This window comes from Leguminivora glycinivorella, chromosome 2 (genome assembly GCF_023078275.1).
Source record: "Leguminivora glycinivorella isolate SPB_JAAS2020 chromosome 2, LegGlyc_1.1, whole genome shotgun sequence".
NCBI classification, from domain to species: domain Eukaryota; kingdom Metazoa; phylum Arthropoda; class Insecta; order Lepidoptera; family Tortricidae; genus Leguminivora; species Leguminivora glycinivorella.
The window spans coordinates 5,810,032-5,828,394 of record NC_062972.1 but is presented as its reverse complement, the minus strand read 5'-3'; the positions used below and the strand labels follow the sequence as shown (position 1 = coordinate 5,828,394).

General features: G+C 35.9%; 1 protein-coding gene across 1 annotated transcript in view; it reads left to right on the top strand.

The window, feature by feature from the left end:
- Window positions 1-18,363, top strand: part of LOC125235738 (NADP-dependent malic enzyme-like) — a 49,881-nt gene that overhangs the window by 21,437 nt on the left and 10,081 nt on the right. The window contains 1 exon segment of the mRNA XM_048142317.1: window positions 2,934-3,138. Coding sequence (XP_047998274.1) covers window positions 2,934-3,138 — 205 coding nt within the window.

Sequence of the window (18,363 nt, the reverse complement as noted above, 5' to 3'; positions counted from 1 at the left end):
ATTCACTGGGAATTTTTTTTATGAAAAAATTTAGGTATTTGGATGTACCGTAAATGAAATTATGTTTTTCTCTGGTGAAATTAATATACATTTTTATCTTATTTTATAATTTATGTACCTATCATTTTGTTCTACCTGTCCATTTACTCCCCAAATCACCCTATTGTGACGTCATCGCGACAACAATCCGGGGTCTATTTATAATCACTGAGGCATAAGAGCAATTTTAGTAAACATTGCAGATTATTTATGTACAAAAATAAATTCAATGTGATGTAGAATTTCAAAGAAATTGTCACTTAATTTTAGGTAAATTCTGAAAAAAATTGAATTCGTCTTAGCCTTGTTTACGCTTTTTCAAAACCTTACAATAAAAATGTAGTCTGAGAAGATTGTGATACAGGATATACGTATTATAAATTTACTAGTTTCAGTATCCAAAATTGTCCGAATTTTACAAATAAGATCGACTAATTCAACGCGCGTATAGACGCGGTTTTTTCTAAACCTGCATCAGAGAAAAAATCATAAGGTAATGGCGCCTATTAACGTGGTACTTAAGCAGATTTCAAAAGATACCAAAAAATTAAGGGTATCAAAGCTCATTAACGACCACAAATATTTTTTTTATGGAAGAGTATTTATTGAACTATTAGTTTTGAAGAGTTTTAGGATCATTTTAGTTTATTATATGTCATAAAATGATTATTGAAGCCAACATACCTAAATTTTCTATTACCGTGGTAATGAACAGGTTGCAGTTCTATTAACGCGAATTGAGATTTCATTACCGAGGGTATGAATGACAGTGTTTTTCTGCCATCGGTAAATAGAAACCCATCTCAAAATTCGGAGCTTAATACCGACGGTTGAATATACAAATTATGACAAATACATATACCTATACTATCCTCCTTTATGAATACCCACAGAAGACTCAGTTTCACCTAAGAAATCTGTACTTACGGTACACTAAATGTCATATTTTGATACAAGACTAATATGTCGCTCGGTAATAGATACTTCTATAGGAACCCATTACCGACCCAAACAAATATTGCATGGATCGGTAATAGATTCTTATATATTCTATTACCGAGGGTTATCTGATCGTACCATCGGTAATAGGCATAAATTGGAGTATTATAAAATCTAATTCCGACCCATAAAAACAAAGTCATACAGATGTATTTTCATTACAAATCAAAATAAAATATTGCAACCTTATATTTAAACCAAGCTTACATAACTGGTAAGTAAGCATCAGACTTTATGTCAATGTTTAAAAAATTGACAAATTAACGGTTTTCATAGAAACTACGAAATCAGTCATGAAGTTTTTGCTAAAAATTAAGGTTTTGTTGAATAATTTTCATACCGCGTAAATAGTTCTTTGATAGCGTGAATAGATCAAGATTGAAACAACTGTAAGACATTATATAACTGATCACATATACTTAAAATAAAGCAAAAAGAACTAATATCACTACTTTAACTATTACCGTGGTATACCACAGTAATAGAATCTACTCACGAAATGGCGCCTTTCACCGCTGCCTTTTAATTTCCACTTTAAACACATTTCCAGGCTAAACAATACGTAAAAAGTACTCAGAAGTCATGTAGAAAACTATAAACAATAATTTGAAATGCATAACTTTCACCTGTTTGCCATAATTATTACGTAAACTACTAAATGAGATTGGAGTTCACTTAGGTTTAGCGTCACACGTCAGTATGACACAACCTCTTCTCGCGGCCCCGTGGCAAAAACTGTCAAATAGCGAGCGTCTTCTTTCATTCACACTCTCTATCGCCTATATGTGCGTTAGTCAACTAAACAGGCTTCCTTTGTGTGAGTAACTTTTTTTAAGAAATTGGTCGGTTTGCCTATAAAATGCGTATTTGCAAATGCGGCGGTAATGGACGTCGATTTCGATACCCGCGTTGATAGCCGCCGTTACCTTAATTAATTTAGTGGGCTAGTTTTCAAAAATCTCGTCTGATAAGAATCAAGATAATAAGATGCTTTCATTGAAACTTCAATTAAATATATCTATTAGATAACGGAAAGTGTAGTATTTCACCGACTAAAACTATCAATTTTACATTATTTTGACGTTTTTCTTGAAAGCACCCTTAAATACATAGGCAACAACTGAAAGTTCGTAGGATAGGTATAAAATTAGGTATCAGGCATGACTATTATGAATTGATTTCGGATTTTTATTTGATACATTTTATTTGAAGATTGCTGCAAATGTGATAAAGTGTTGACAGAAGAAAGTTTTCGTACCGTAGGACAATATAAATACATAGTTATATATAACTTACGTAGCATGACGTAGGAACGTTAGTGCATTAATTGTCCGACAATAGCAAACATTATTGCCGATGCCGTATCGCAACTTTTACGTAGGTGTTCTTTAAATAGTTAGTTAGAAAATAATATTGCTTATAGTGTATAAAGCCTAGTTGTGTTTGTTGACTCTTAAAATGTATAATTTGATCACTAAGGGGCCTATTGCATAACAATTTACAACTCATATTACAAGCGGTAGTCCCCCTCCAATTCATTTTATAAGAAAGAGAGTTCCGCTTGTAATACAAGTTGTAAATTGTTATGCAATAGGCCCAAGGAAGTGAGTTTCTTGAATTTCTTATTAAGATCCTAAAACTAAAATACCGTACCAGAAATGTACCTCGTGATAAAATAAAGAGTGACAAAGTTACCTAGTAAAACATATTTCCTTAAATCTCTAAAAACTTCAGTTTGCTCTTTGCAGTCACAATCGTTTTCGTTTTAGGCCGCCTTTCTACTCGTACATGTATTGTGTTAGAGTAGAATATACCACAGCGCCATCTCTTATCGGGCGGCCGCAACCGCACCTATCACGGAAAACTTATCGCTGAAAATTTTCCCGCTTTCCCAGGAGCGAGTGCGCCCTGGGTCCCCCCGCGGTGCGAGACAAAACCGGCGTGTTCGGCGGCGAGCGGCAGTCGCCGGCCGACGCCAGAGCCAAGTGCACGTTCGACGCTATGGACCGCGACAGACTCGGGCTTTGGGGCTGCGGGGACGGACAGTCCTCCAGCCGGCTGTCGGGACTGGACCGGCTCAAACACCCCGGCCTGAACAAGGTAACTAGTGGTAGTACAGATGGTGACCCGTGGATAGATCGATGACCGCGAGTAATATGGTTAGGTCATGGTTGTGTGCGGAAGTGGTCGCAGTGATCAGCCGCGGCCGGATCCGGCGTCGGAACTCTGAACAGCTGCTCGATTGTCATGCTAATCACGATGTTTGTTTGTTTGCGCCAGGTGTCAAAGTTCACGTGGCTCAAACTTTCCGACAACTTTGCACCTTGTTTAGACTATTTAATACATTTTAATTAAAACAATCAACAAAGTAGTTGACTTTGCTCTTCTTCAGTTCAATTTATTCTAAAAAAATAAAAAATAATAAAAATAAATAAATTTATTCTAAATAAATATCCTACTAATAATTACCGACACTTACCATGGACACCGACACCTATTAATATATCTTAAATTAATTAGTTATTACGACACGCTATTAAGGTATATAATAATACCTTCATAATATAAATATTTACTTCCTGCTTCCTGGTTGTTTTTGAAATATTCATTATATTTGCCTAGGAATCTTAAATACTATAATGTATCTTAGCAGCCGTTCTGAAAGTTAGAGGTTAGAGGTATGTGGTTAACTACTTTTAGGAATGGGATCTTGATCTTTCGTGTAAAATAAAAGGCTATTTACTACCTATTTATTTTCTAACAATTAAGTGACTCTACTAAGTAGATAAAATTTTACAGGTCCATCCGAACGTATTCTAATATCAGAATGACATCGTACTTAATGTATTAACATTCAGATATCAGTTTATCATTCAAATCAGACGCCAGTACATATTTGAACTGGATAATAAATTAATTATGATAATTTGATATTATTTCAATGGAATAATAACTCAAAAACTATATTTATTACCAGTTCAATTTTACCATCAGCGTCCGGCATATCTGAACGTACGTACTATCAGCTGCAATAGTGCATGGAGAAATTATGAATGAATTTATTGATAAATTCGCCTTGCACTTTTGCAGCTGATAGTACCTACTTGTTTGACTTTTTACCTAATATCAGGGTGGCTAGCCGAATGACACAATCGCTCACGAAACGCTCACGAAACGAAGCGCTAGTAGATATCTATCTCTATCGCGCTTGCGTATTGGCGCGACAGAGCCAGCGGCGTATCGCTTTCGTTTGGCGTCGGAGAAATGCCATTCGGCTACGGGGCCAGTAATACCCAGAGATCGGATTTTTGTGCGTCATCTCATACTAAAAGTCATTAAAATGACGTAAGTCACTAACAATGTCGCAAATTCGTCCGATCTCTGGTAATAACCCAAATTAAAATTATTCATATTCAAATATTCATATAGATAGTTATCGCTCGAATCATGATCATTGATCAGTAAATATTTAATCGGTATGCACGTCTATAGCCTAAGAATACAATACCTATATCTAGGCATGTAGAGTAGAAACCTCTTCGTAGGGTAGTCTTTGTACTCCGGCCCCTTGTGCCGCCCCTCGCGAGGGGTCTGTGCGTCTGCGGCCTGCAGACCCCTCATCGTACGCAGCACGTGTTTTACTAAACATTTTTAATTCCGTTTAAATTTTCTGAAATCGGGACAGTTTCGTCTTTCGCATTGTTGGATATATATCCCATTGATTTTTTTTTCAATTGTTTTATTTAATTCAAGTTGTTTTAGGAAATGTCTGATTTCTCGGTATGGGTATAATGATGAAATCAATGTACCTAGACCAAACATTGACATTTGAGATATCTGGAAAAATTGTGTTGTGTTGTATTATCTCATAAAAACCTTTAGTAAACATATCTGTCATAAAATAAACAAAAAAATCAATCTGTTTACAATCAGATGACGCACATTGATCTTATATGTAGGTACCTACTTATCCAACCATTAGCGAAAATTTCATTATGTCATCGTGAGGTTTAATAGATTTATTATTTTTAAAAGTAGACAAAACTTATGTAGAGTCAGACCAAGATAAGTTGGCAAAAATTTGAAAGCTTTAGGGTTAAAACGTCATCATTTTATCGAAATTTAAATTTCAGTTCAGAATGTGGACATATTATAATCCCGCTGTATCGCCCGCTGTATTCCTTGGCATGAAAATATCAAGACGAATTCTTAGTAATGTTGCTAAGAGAGTTGAGTTCATGTATAAAATAATAAAAAAATAATACTCGGTGTAAACTTGAATGAGTTTTACTTATTGCATTAACTATGAGATAAGGTATAAAACATACTAGTTTGTTACTCCAAAGATATAAAGAAATAGTGTTATTTTGCGAGTGTCCATAACTGGACCCGGAAAACTGCGTACCTCCTATGATGGACAAGGAACAGTTTACGAAACCAAAATTTACAAGAAACAATCCTATGTTAAAATAACGCAAACTAATTTTATTTGGGGTATGTTAAATTGATTCATTGGCCTTAAAAGTATTATACCCATACCGAGAAATCAGACATTTCCTAAAACAACTTACACAATTGAAAAAAAAAATCAATGGGATATATATCTAATAATGCGAAAGACGAAACTGTCCCGATTTCAGAAAATTTAAACGGAATTAAAAATGTTTAGTAAAACGCCCCTCGCGAGGGGCGGCACAAGGGGCCGGAGTACAAAGACTACCCTACGAAGAGGTTTCTACATGCCTAGATATAGGTATTGTATTCTTAGGCTATAGACGTGCATACCGATTAAATATTTACTGATCAATGATCATGATTCGAGCGATAACTATCTATATGAATATTTGAATATGAATAATTTTAATTTGGGTTATTACCAGAGATCGGACGAATTTGCGACATTCTTAGTGACTTACGTCATTTTAATGACTTTTAGTATGAGATGACGCACAAAAATCCGATCTCTGGTTATTTACTGATATTAGGTAAAAAGTCAAACAAGTAGGTACTATCAGCTGCAAAAGTGCAAGGCGAATTTATCAATAAATTCATTCATAATTTCTCCATGCACTATTGCAGCTGATAGTACGTACGTTCAGATATGCCGGACGCAGATGGTAAAATTGAACTGGTAATAAATATAGTTTTTGAGTTATTATTCCATTGAAATAATATCAAATTATCATAATTAATTTATTATCCAGTTCAAATATGTACTGTGACCAAGAAAGTTAGTGATCCATTACTGGAGAACTGACGTCCATGACTGGAGAAAAAACATCTCGTTTTAATTTGTTAGGTTGATAGGGCATTAAAGATTTAACACGCTTAGCGGTAGAATTTTTACATTTATCAGTGAAATATCAAAAATAGGCCAATTGTTTTCTTAAACTGTCCATGATGGGTCCGTCACCTTACACCTACTCAACACGTTTTGAAATATCCGCTATTTTGTTTTACTTAAAACAGCAAAAAGTACACTGCTTAAATTTCTTGCGTCACTTGCGTCACATTTAGGAACGCTAGGAAATATCGATTTGGCATTTAACTTGACTACGGAATAGTAATTCCGTGTTCGGTATAACGACGACACGCCAAGTGATGGTGGACTGATGTTTATTATTGACAAATTACAGCCGGTTGCTCACGCATTTTAGTGGGAAGTTTTAAATTGGCAGTGACCAACCAGTAGGTAGCTATGTAGCCATTCTAGGCCATCCACTAAAGACTCATATCGTAATGTACGTCATTGCCATTAGCTAAATTAATTTGATGTACTTGAAATTATTATTGACCATAATATTCGTAAGTAACAGGACGTATTGGAATGAGTACACCCAATCGTTTTCTCTATAGATAAGTACTTAGGCTTATTTTTATTATTCTATTCCAATTATATTATATGTAGGTAACCAATAGGATATATAATTATATATTCTAAGTTAAAATAAATTAGAATAAGGGTTCCTTATTCATAAAAAATAATGTCTTGCAGAGTATTTAGGATCACCAAGAGACAATCAGTTTAAATGTACTTATAATAAAACATTTCCTAAAATTTGACTAACTGCCGTTATTGACTTGACTAGAAATAGTGACCAAGGCTTTCAGTTGCCCACGGCTGGAATCGAACCAGCGTCCACTACTATCACTGCAGGTGCCTGAGCCATTTGGCCACATGGGTCACGGTGACTAGGGTCGAATTTTTCCAAGTTTATCCATTGTAATCAAATACAAGGTTTGGTAAATAAGTACCTAAAGTTGATGGTTTAGACATGCTCGCAAGTACAGGCTCGAGCTTTTTGCAAGGTAGGTACGAGTAGGAATCTAATTAGCATGGCACTCGCAAAAGATATTTTTGCGGATTATTATATATTCCAGTATTCCTTCTACCTTTCTTGTTTCTTTGTGCGCAGATAAATGCTGTTACCTAACCTGATTTAAGGATCGTATTAAGTTCCTTTAGAGACTTGATTGGAAATTATATAGCTTGTCTTAAGAACTTTTTTGTTCGTTAATTTCGTCCTGCTCTTTGTTATCGGCATAGAGTGACCCTGATCGATAGATTGTCTGTGGGTCAATGAAAGACTGGTACTACACTAATGATCGGATCGGAGCAGTGAGTAATGGAGCGTGTGACATGCATGTGGTTCAGGGACGAGCAAGTGTTGGCATATTGGTTCAGCCCGCGGGCGTACGGCATCGGCATATATGGCTGTGTTTATAATGATAAGTGGCTATTATAAGCAGGACATAAGTATTATGTTAGTCATAGTCACTTTGCTAATGTTTTATCGATTACTTAGGTAAGTGGAAATGTGTGCGTAGCTTAGTAATATAATAGGTTTTAATTTAATTCAATAGAAATATTCGGACAGGGAAAACAATAAAATGTACCTAATCATACATATAAATAGGTTGGCACGCAATGTGCGCTTTATAGTAAACAATGCGAATATAAGGAAATAAGTGTAAAATGCCGACATATTTGTCTTCATATGTCGTATTACAGATCCCTTTTTGTCTTATTTGAATGTTTTATCATCGGATTGGTCCCAAATATTTCTTGAGTGAATTCCCGCGCGCTCGGAAGCAAGTCGGCATTTTCTCTGACGAAATTGTGCATTGTTTAGGTGTTCACTTGTTTGCGATTTCGTGCGAACCCGAATTCTTAGAAAGCTACAAATACTTAACATTCCAGTACACTGTTAATAAGTATTGTGTATTTAGGATCGGAATTGTCTTCAAGTTTTGGTATCGGTTGGTTATTCCTTTTTAATAGGGATTATGTCGATGTTTTCCATTTTTATCGCGGATCAGATTATTCTACTGATAAAATCCCCACGGCTAACCTAAGCTCGCATACATAATATGTATAGGTTATTAATATTCATATTTTCTATATCGTTACAAAAAAAGGAGTATTCAAACAGAATCAAGATATGTAAATCCATTAAGTTACAATTGAAATGTTCGTTTTTGTTTGCGATGCATAGAATAGAAACCTACATTACAGCACGGAAATTAATGATTTGCACTCCAGCAGTTTGCAGGTGGGATTAGCGTCGCCATAACGACAGATAACACGGCGGCGACGCTAAACCCCGACACAATATTAGTTCAACTGGGCCCTCCGCCCGCCGCGACTGAGGTTACACCACCAACTCGACACGACGGGAGTTTGTTAATGTTATAGCTTAGTATTTGCACTAAAGTCCTCAAAATAACTTATATACCTACCGATACTATGTGATTTCGTTCCGGACTTTATATGGGTAGTTACTTAAGTAAAACGTTTGTTGGGTTTAATCCAGTGAAGGCTTGATAGTGCGGTTGTAAAGATTAATTATGGACCTTCAAGTCCGCTGTCAAGCCTAATTCATGAAATACGGGATAAGGGACGGTGGTAGGTTCATAAAAATCACAAAGCGTAGGTACATTTCATTACCGATCCTTGTTCAAAACTCACATACCTACGTATTTTTTAAAGTAGCTCTTTTTCTCGATAGTTTTTCCCGCGCGCGAACAGGATGTGGTGGCGCATTTAAATACCCTTATAAAACATATAATAATTGTGTGCAAATGTGAATGCCTGGTGCCTTGTACCTTGATCTTAATACGTGGACATGTGTTTAGCCTATGTGTTGCGATCAGACCTAGAACACTATATACCGGTCGAGAGGCCTAGAGTCTATAGTGACCTAGGTCGTTAAGCATTTGTGTGCCAGCTATCCTTGCTTTGTTAACCTAAATCATTTAGTTTTATGGCTTCATAACAAAGGTATATCTAGGCAATACAGGTGTATGAGGTGTAGGTAAGTCTTCATGGTCTGAAATGAATTCACGCCAATGAGAGTAGGTAATATTCGTCAAGACTAAAAATTACCCACCTACAAAATACAAGACTTAAATGAAACATAAAAGATTCCATTATATATTTAGTTAATTGAATAAGGTAGCTGTTCTTGAATAATCTTTTAGGTCCAAGAATATAAACATAACAATATAATTTAATATGTACAAAGAGTAAACATTTTTTGAATTCGGAACAAACGATTTTCGCCGCCAGCTCTCGGTTTCCTCTTGAAAAATGTATTCAGCTGTTTAATTAACTATTTTACATTCTTTTGTTTCACTTTTTTTTAATCACTCATCTACCAAAGCAGAGGTAATTTTGGTGGGTACTTAACTAAGTTTTTTAAGCATTTCTTTTTTATGTTATCATTTTTGTAACTCTAAACAAATAACTAAGTACGTCGCGTGGGTTTATTTTATTTATGTAGGCTGTATTGTGGTGTTCACAAGGAGAACAAGCCCCAGACCACGGTGGGAATATGTACTTATAAATATGATGATTATTGAGAACATAAGAATTTATTTGTGTTTCGGGTTTTCTTTTAGTTAAGGTTTGATTGGAGGGCTGATCCGTTGGTCGCTGCCATATTAATTTTATCAATTTTATCATTGGTTCTTCGTGCTCATTCTGCCATCTAAAATATATCAATACGCAGTACTGGTTATAAATTAAAATATTATCAAAGTCACACTTGCGCAATCTTAAGTGGTTTACAATCAATGAAACAAGTGGAGGAATGCAACTGCCGAGTGGTGGCTTAGTTGCTAGACTTGCTAGGCCGCCGGGCTCAGGCGCGCTCCGAGTCTAACTCTGAGAGTACTTTTACTTCATACATAATACGAGAACGTCAACTGTACAATTAATATTCTCAGTTGTGTATACATTATTTTTAAGCCAATTTATTCTTATCCACTACTCTGGAGCGGAACGATGAAAATGGGCACTTTCGTCTAAATATCAAAATATTGACTATCACTTATTGGACGATTTCAAATATGTTAAATTTAGGGTAAGTACTTATATTTTTTCTCTGATGTTTTTCAAGTCATATATTTATGAAAGGGAATAACATACAGTAGGTATTCTTAAATAGTCCTCAGTATACAAAGTAAGATTGACGTTGCGGCTGTGCGTATAATGGGTCTATCGGACAATAGTGCTCATTCATACGCAAATGACATAATAACGCCGCCGTAATATTCCCCTAATGAACACTATGGGTTTTTTGCGTGCGTATTTCCAGCCGCTTTGTCCTCAAACTACTTTGCCGTTGTAGGTTCATTTCATTCTCGCTGAAACGCTGCAAAAACTGATAATCATGACCTTTAAATAATTAATGTTTTTGTTTCTTTGATAGGTCAATGTTGACTTTAATGCCTTTCATTTTAAACTTTTTGTTAGATCATAATATACAGAAATGGATGGTAAATAATTATTGTTATTACCTGTATATTAGTAAAAAATACTGCATTGTAAGTTTTTTATTTAAATACATGTATGAATATGGGTAACAAACATGTCGCGATATTTGAATTTTGACCGATCGATTTCGCGTTTTTGGTTCAATACTATAATTTATCACATTGTACTGTGTAAATGATTAGTCAAAGTTACTATTCTAATATTATGAGCCAAGAAGCTTGAAATAAATGATTTTTTTTTAATGCTGGCTCGTATTTCAAAATCGGCTTCTTATTATCGAGTGTACGAAAAGGATTTGTGGAATCTAAAACAATTCCTTGCGCGGTCGTATTAGTTAGTACCTACTCATGGGTACTGAGGGCAGGCAATTAATGAGAGTTAAACTTCCACTTGAACTTCCATAAGTCGCGTCTTTTCTCGCCATTTCGACATAATTGCTTTACTTCTCCACAAACCTCGCTAACTTTTATAATTAAGTCTTCAGAGGCTGTCTGATCTTTATCTATTCATTTACAAGATTATGCACTTGAGTGTCTTAAGTAGACGGCAGTACATGTATCTGAACTTGTTTATAATTGATAATATTATCGACAGAATGGACAGCGTCTTGTCAATCTTGATTTAATTATATGATGTAAAAACATGTCGTGTTTTGGTAGATAGAGCAATGAAAACTGTATAAATACCTACTGTCTCCTAAAAGTTTGTTATTAATAGTTAGGTAACACGATTAACTGTCATTTAATAAATAATAAATAATGGCACTTGTATAGGTAATGTGCATAGCAATAAAAAGTAGATATCTATCGCTTGCAAGCTAGCTGTTGCATAATTTGACGAGATGGGATATGATAACAAGCCTTCGTCAGTAGAAACGCAATATTTACCTATGGGTATAATCATTTCATAACCTCGGTTCTGGACATAAGTAAGTAAACCTACATATCGATCGCAGTGTTGGCTGCATTTCTAATAAATTCCTAATAATATTGGCCGGGACTAAAGCTAAGTAGTTCTATTCCTTCAACAGCACGCCACTAGACACACGTCTCTAATTTGTGTTGAATGTGTGATGTTGATACTGAAATAAAAAGAAACGGGATAATAAACTTAAATTTAGCGCTAATTAAATGAACGTACTTAATGTTAAATAATGAAATTAATGAATGTTTCCTGTTTAATTTTTATGTGAACATTCAGCTTCGTTTATGAGAGATTTGAGGATCAAGGTACAAGTGCTAGTCGTGAATTTAATGAGTCCCCGAGATTGTGCTAGCGTAGCATTGTTTATTGTATATCAATAAAACGGATTAGAGAAAACGTGGAGTGTGTTTCTGCGCGGTAACAACGCACGCCGTATGCACATATACCTAGTGCTCGGACCTGTGTAGTGTAGTTCACATTAGTGAAGTTCTCGATCGCATCATCAAGAGGCAGTGGTTGAAGGGGCTGGTGGTGGTGGTGGAGGGGGGAGATGGAGCGCGAGTGGTGGCAGCTGACGCCGCGGCGCGAGCTGTGCGCGCTGCCCGAGTGCCTGGCCGCCGTCGACTCCAGGGTTCGTGCTCTCTGACATTCCTCGCACCTTGCTTACTGGCTGACACTAAAGTGGTCGAACAAATTGCATGGCTACATTGTGAAAGAATTTATTTGAAAAGTGGTCACGTAATTTTAAGGTGTTAATTAATCTTTCTAACATACATAAATACTTATAATTATTTACATATATTTAGTCTGGAGTAAACATATTAATTTATTATAATTTTATTAGATTTCTTAGGTAAATACTGTCTAGATAGGTGTTTACATAAATTTCCTACTCACAGCTACATTATTAAATTGTAAAATAGAGCGTATAATACGAAGGTATTAAATTAAACCATAGCTTACGAGCTACTTTGAATGGATTACGATCTGCAGCCTTGAGATTAAGTTCTTTGAACAGACAGATAGGCCAGCACTTGTAACTCAAACTTAACAACAAATTCCACTTTTTCGCAATAGGGAATACCTACCCAACCATTTTCCTTGTTTCCACCTACGTACACCGTTTTATTTAAGGAACATACGGATATATACGTCAGCGGATTTATGTGTCAATACAGAAACGTCACTCGACACACATTTCATTATCTAATTTTGTACCCCACTTCGACATTCAATTTATTGGATTGGGTAGGTATGCTGTTTCGTACTTGTATGATTTCGACATATTTCGATCATTTCCAGTTATTACACAATTGGGTGGGCGTGGGACCGACGCGCCTAAACAAATCAATTTGTATTAATTACATTTCCATTTAAACTCACATCCAATTTATTTTGTGTTTAGACTGATTCAATTTTCCATGACGCGTGAACACCTAGGCGCCGAGCGAGAGGTAACCTAACGCGATTAAGGCTGTTATTCAAGTTTAGCTTTTACTCGGTCGACATAAGGTTTTTGATGTTAATTAAGTCCAAAGTACGTGAAGTATAATGACCCGTCCGCATTTGGTCGTGACGTCACAGCCGCGCCTCCGGCGGCATATTATGTTCGTGAATAATTTTCATTACAGACTCTATCCTGACAGAGTGAGAGCCGTTATTGTAGCGTAGTATATGTTTGCTCTAGACCTGGGGGGCTACCATGATGTGCTAAAGCCGTTCAGTTTAGGTTGAGAGAGAGGGACGGAGCTATATAACTGCTATAGCTGTGTCCCTTTCTCTCAACCTAAACTGAACGTCTTTAGTACGTCATGGTAAGTTGGTAACCCCCCAGATATTCTTTAGGGTTTATATTCGGTGTAACGATAGCGAAACTTGAAAGAAAAAGTAACATTGGTAACTCAGTCTGTTTTAGAATGCGAATAGATTACCAGGCCCGAGGTAAGCCCCTTTGATCGATAAGAAATTGCGTCATTACTGAATCATAACCATTTTCGCTTTGAGGTTTGGAAATTGAAATGAAATAGGATTTTAAATCGCTTTAAGGAAAAACTGTTTTTTTTTGTATTTCGGAGAATATTTTCGTATTGAGTACGGTAATTGTTGTTGATTTGAGGTGAAGGGATAATATAGAATTAATATAGAACTATTTGATGTGCTATACGTGTAAATAGCATGTGTAGTTAGAAGAATATCTTGTGGTTCTGCTGGGAAGAAGCTCTGTAGCAGAACCACTTTGAAATTAGATTTACACAAAAACTAGGCATAAAGAATTTTCCCAAATGGTCCTAGAATTTTATAGATATCTCATAGATATTTTCTGATATGTTTATGTTTCCGAAAGACAATGTGGTTCTGCCGGAGAGCATGACGTCTGAGATGGCAGTCTATGCACTGTGATCACACATTTTACTTCGACAGTAACTCTCTATAATACTCGATCCTCTTTGGTGGATATATATGCCAAAAGTTAAAGAAAGATAAGTTTTAGGGTACATTACATTCTTACAGATTATGCAACATTGAACCCTGTTTGGAAATAAAATAATAAAATTTATTGTAATGTGTGAGTTCCTAATATGTAGTACATTTTTGAGGTTGTGCAATAAAGTGAATTTGTATTGTATTGTATATACTCACCTTAATTTTTGATCTTTTTCTTTGACATAGTTTATTTTAAAGGCTTAATTGGGACCGTGCGCGACGACACGCCACGTGACAGGTGACCATTATGGACAATATTGTCGCCGCTGTTAAGCGAGAAGTAAGTAAAAATTGTGAAAAAATTAATGAAATCTTGTGTTATTTTACTATATTAGACAATTTTGGACGATGGTGGTTACAACATTATCGCCAATAACATTAAAATTGTTGTTTTCAGTGAGAAATTAACAAACTGGTGACTAAAACTGGGTTTCTAGCCATAGCTCACGAAATCATTTTCCAACCTAAGACGATGAATAAAGACACGAAATTGGTGCTAGCTGGGCATTTTCTATAGATTGAAGACTTTTTTCCACCATTTGTACCTATGTGTGCAATAAAGTATAAAATAAATCATTGGTTTTTGAAATTGTTGATCAGTTCACTGCTATGCTATGTCATTTTCATAGGCTAACTATAGGTATTATAAATATCATTTACAGGGTACAGGGTTTATTGTAAAATAAAAACAAACTAGCTATAATAACTTTTAATTATAGTATACATTACAAAAAGTTGTTTCATTTACTTGAAAATATTGGAGGTTTAGCAGCTAGATATCACATCAAATAATTATGTAATCATCAATGCGATGAAATAAGTTCTCAGGAATTTTATTTAAAATGTGATAAGCCTTCAGCGGATGGACTACTTCTGCTTTTATTGTTCTCGTGCTCCTTCGTCCGATTGAAACGTCGATATTTACGCATTTTCGTCAATCCGTTTCGATTTGTACACATGAGCACACTTACGGAAACAAATAAAATGATTTTGGAACATAACTGGGATTGGCTTCCACATCGGCTTTTCTACCTCCAATAAAATTTGCACTATAAATTCACCGTAAATTCAATTCGATACTTGTATCAAAAGATTACGCACTTTTAAGTAAAACTTCAGAGGTTGGACGACACTTTTCTTCTTACGGCAACTATTCCTTAAACGGTGGTTTCGTTACCATCACGGTCTTGGAAATAGCTAAAATTTAGTCGATATTTTTCTTGGAGTTATTACAATTCACCATAACAAATTTTACTAGGCCCATATTAAATTTATCTCAAAAACGATATGAAAATGTTTACAGCAATATGGATTTGACAGCGTAAGTCAGCGACTAAGATGTCAATTTTGGCCGTAGTGAGCGCTGTGATCGTTTTAGCTACCCCCTCCACCCGCTTTGCACCCTGCCAATAGCTGGATGACGGGCTGCTACAGTTGTATAATTTTGTATTAAATGACGTCTAGCAAAGCTCATAAGAACTTCGTGGATTTATATTAAATTATGTTAAAATTATGACGAATTAAAATTTTGATAAAATAAGGTAATAAATTGATTTACCTACTAATTCCATCGCCGCATACATCAGATCAGACCTACATTTTTACACCGGTCAAAGTCTCGCCGTGACACGCGAACAGGCGATAGTGGGAATTGACGTGATTTTATTCGCACTTTACCAAAACAAACTTAACTTACAGTATTCGTTACAGTAATATCAAACTCTATGTCCATGGTTTAAGTAATGTGTAGACAGCATAAGTAAGTGTGCATGTTAAAGCAAGAGTGTTGAAGGTCGGTAACGGTCACCTTCACCGCACAGCTGACTGTTATCAAGCGCTGGCGGTGCGGTGCGGTGCGAACTCGTTTCCGGGGTCACTTGTACCGTACACGCACGGCGTGAGACCCATTCTTCTTTATACACTTGTCACCGTCAACTTTGTCTCAATCAATTTATGATATTGTCGCGTGATTGGTGACTTATAAAGACCTAGACGTTTTGCAGCGATGGCCTTAGTAGGTGACTCGTGAGGAATAATTGTGTTTAAGGACTAGGTCACGACTTTATATATATAAAAAATAGATATATAGATAGAATACTCTTTATTGGCACACCTCAGCAAAATATGCGGTGGATACAAAACAAATTATTATAAATAGAGGCAGACAACAGGCGGTCTTATCTCTAAAGAGCGATCTTTACCAGACAACGTTTGGGTAGCGGAAATAAAAAATATAATCAAAAAGAGTATATAGATGTTACGAAATAAAAAATCATGATTATTCTAATTTCCAACACACAAATTGAAAAACATCGCATATAAGAGAATATAATTAGACTTACATAAACATACTTAAGTAGCTAGTAATATACAACGAGCTAGATATATACAGCAATCATACCAACCACAGAGTAAAAATAGCAATACGATCACTAAGGGAAAATATAGAGATAACTTACAAAGAAATAGGTAAGTATTTGTAGAAACGAAATTTATTTACCTAACATGCCTCCCTGCGTAACTTGCGAAAGAGATCTACTTTTAGAAAAGAGATGTATATTTTTTGATTATGCTATCAAAGGACTTTCAACCGAAGCGAACCCAAGAACCTAATGTTGACACGGGTTCGTTCATCAGTTCATTACAAATGGATTATGGATGTTACTGGAATCACTTACATATTGATGAGGCAAGGTATGCAACGCAGGCCGGCGGTTACCGTTCAAAGGTTTCCTAGTTGCACATTATTTCAGCGTTCATTACTTCTTGACATTTATTACGTAGTTAACGGTGCTATGGTTGATTCTATTTATAATTTTATTACTGTAAAGTAACGAAATACTTCGTTTTGTTTGCAACTTAAACAAACTCAACTCATTGCCGGCGTGTAACTGTTCGCAATAGGTACCTAGATTGAATGTCGATCTACAGTTGTAGTTGTAACTAATACTACTATAAGGAAGTGGCCGCTTACTCCACATATTCACTTAGGGTCTCTCGCCTTCTGTGACTTCCTAGGTCTTGGCGACCACACTTGAGCGTCATGACATGATATTTATAGGAGTCCTCATAGGTGCTATTTATACATTATACTCAGTGGTATTTTTGAATTAATTGTCATTGACTTTATAAGGCCCACTTGCACCAACCACTTAGGTTAGGGTTAGTGGGCTGTCATCTGTCAAATTCCATATAAAATAGTGGGTTAACCCTCGGGTTAACTCTGCTTTTTCGTTGGTGCAAGTGGCCCTTAGACCTCTAAGGCCCACTTGCACCAACCACTTAACTCAGGGTTAGTGGGCTGTCATCTGTCACATTCCATATAAAATGGTGGGTTAACCCTCGGGTTAACCCTTCATTTTCGTCGGTGCAAGTGGCCCTAAACGGGCAGCCTTGCGAATAATTGACAGATTGTGACAAGGAAATGCATGACTCACTGTCCTCACTGTACCAATTCTTACTGTATTATAAGATGACGTCGAAAAGTGGCATTGAAGTTAAACGAAGTATTTAGGTACCTACTTCGTTAATTAAGGAAAATGTAGAAATTCACCAGGAACTTGTGATTTACCTACATTTGATATGTTGTTAGCAAACAATCGACCTCTTTGCTTTGTGTTTTGTTTCCGAACTTCCATTTCAGTGGCATTGTTTTTCTTGAAACAAAGCGTTCAGCAGAGGTGGTTGGTAAATAAATACCTACATACTCGTAGTTAACTCAAAGCGTGATTACCTACACCGATTACGGATTCTACCAAGATGGTATTGGCCTCAGAAAATACACAGAGTTCTTTAATATGTTCTACCTTGCGTGTACCTACTAAGTATAGTGACAAAAAAAATTGAGTGAAAACAAGTTATTCATTATTCAGTTTATAAACCAAGAAGATTTATTTTTTTATGGAAGATATGACCATTTTTATTAGGTATCTATGTATAGGTAGATTGATTATAGTTAGGTACCTAGCTAGAGTCTCTTCTCTAGCATCTTGAAGCCCGGATGCGAGCGTGCCCATAGTAGAAAATTGAATTTGAATAACCTCTCTTGTCAACTTCCATTCTGCGAACAGAAATTTCATTTATATTTTATAGCCATAGCCGCCGCCGTGCATCCCGCGAATTTACATTTGAAAACCTCG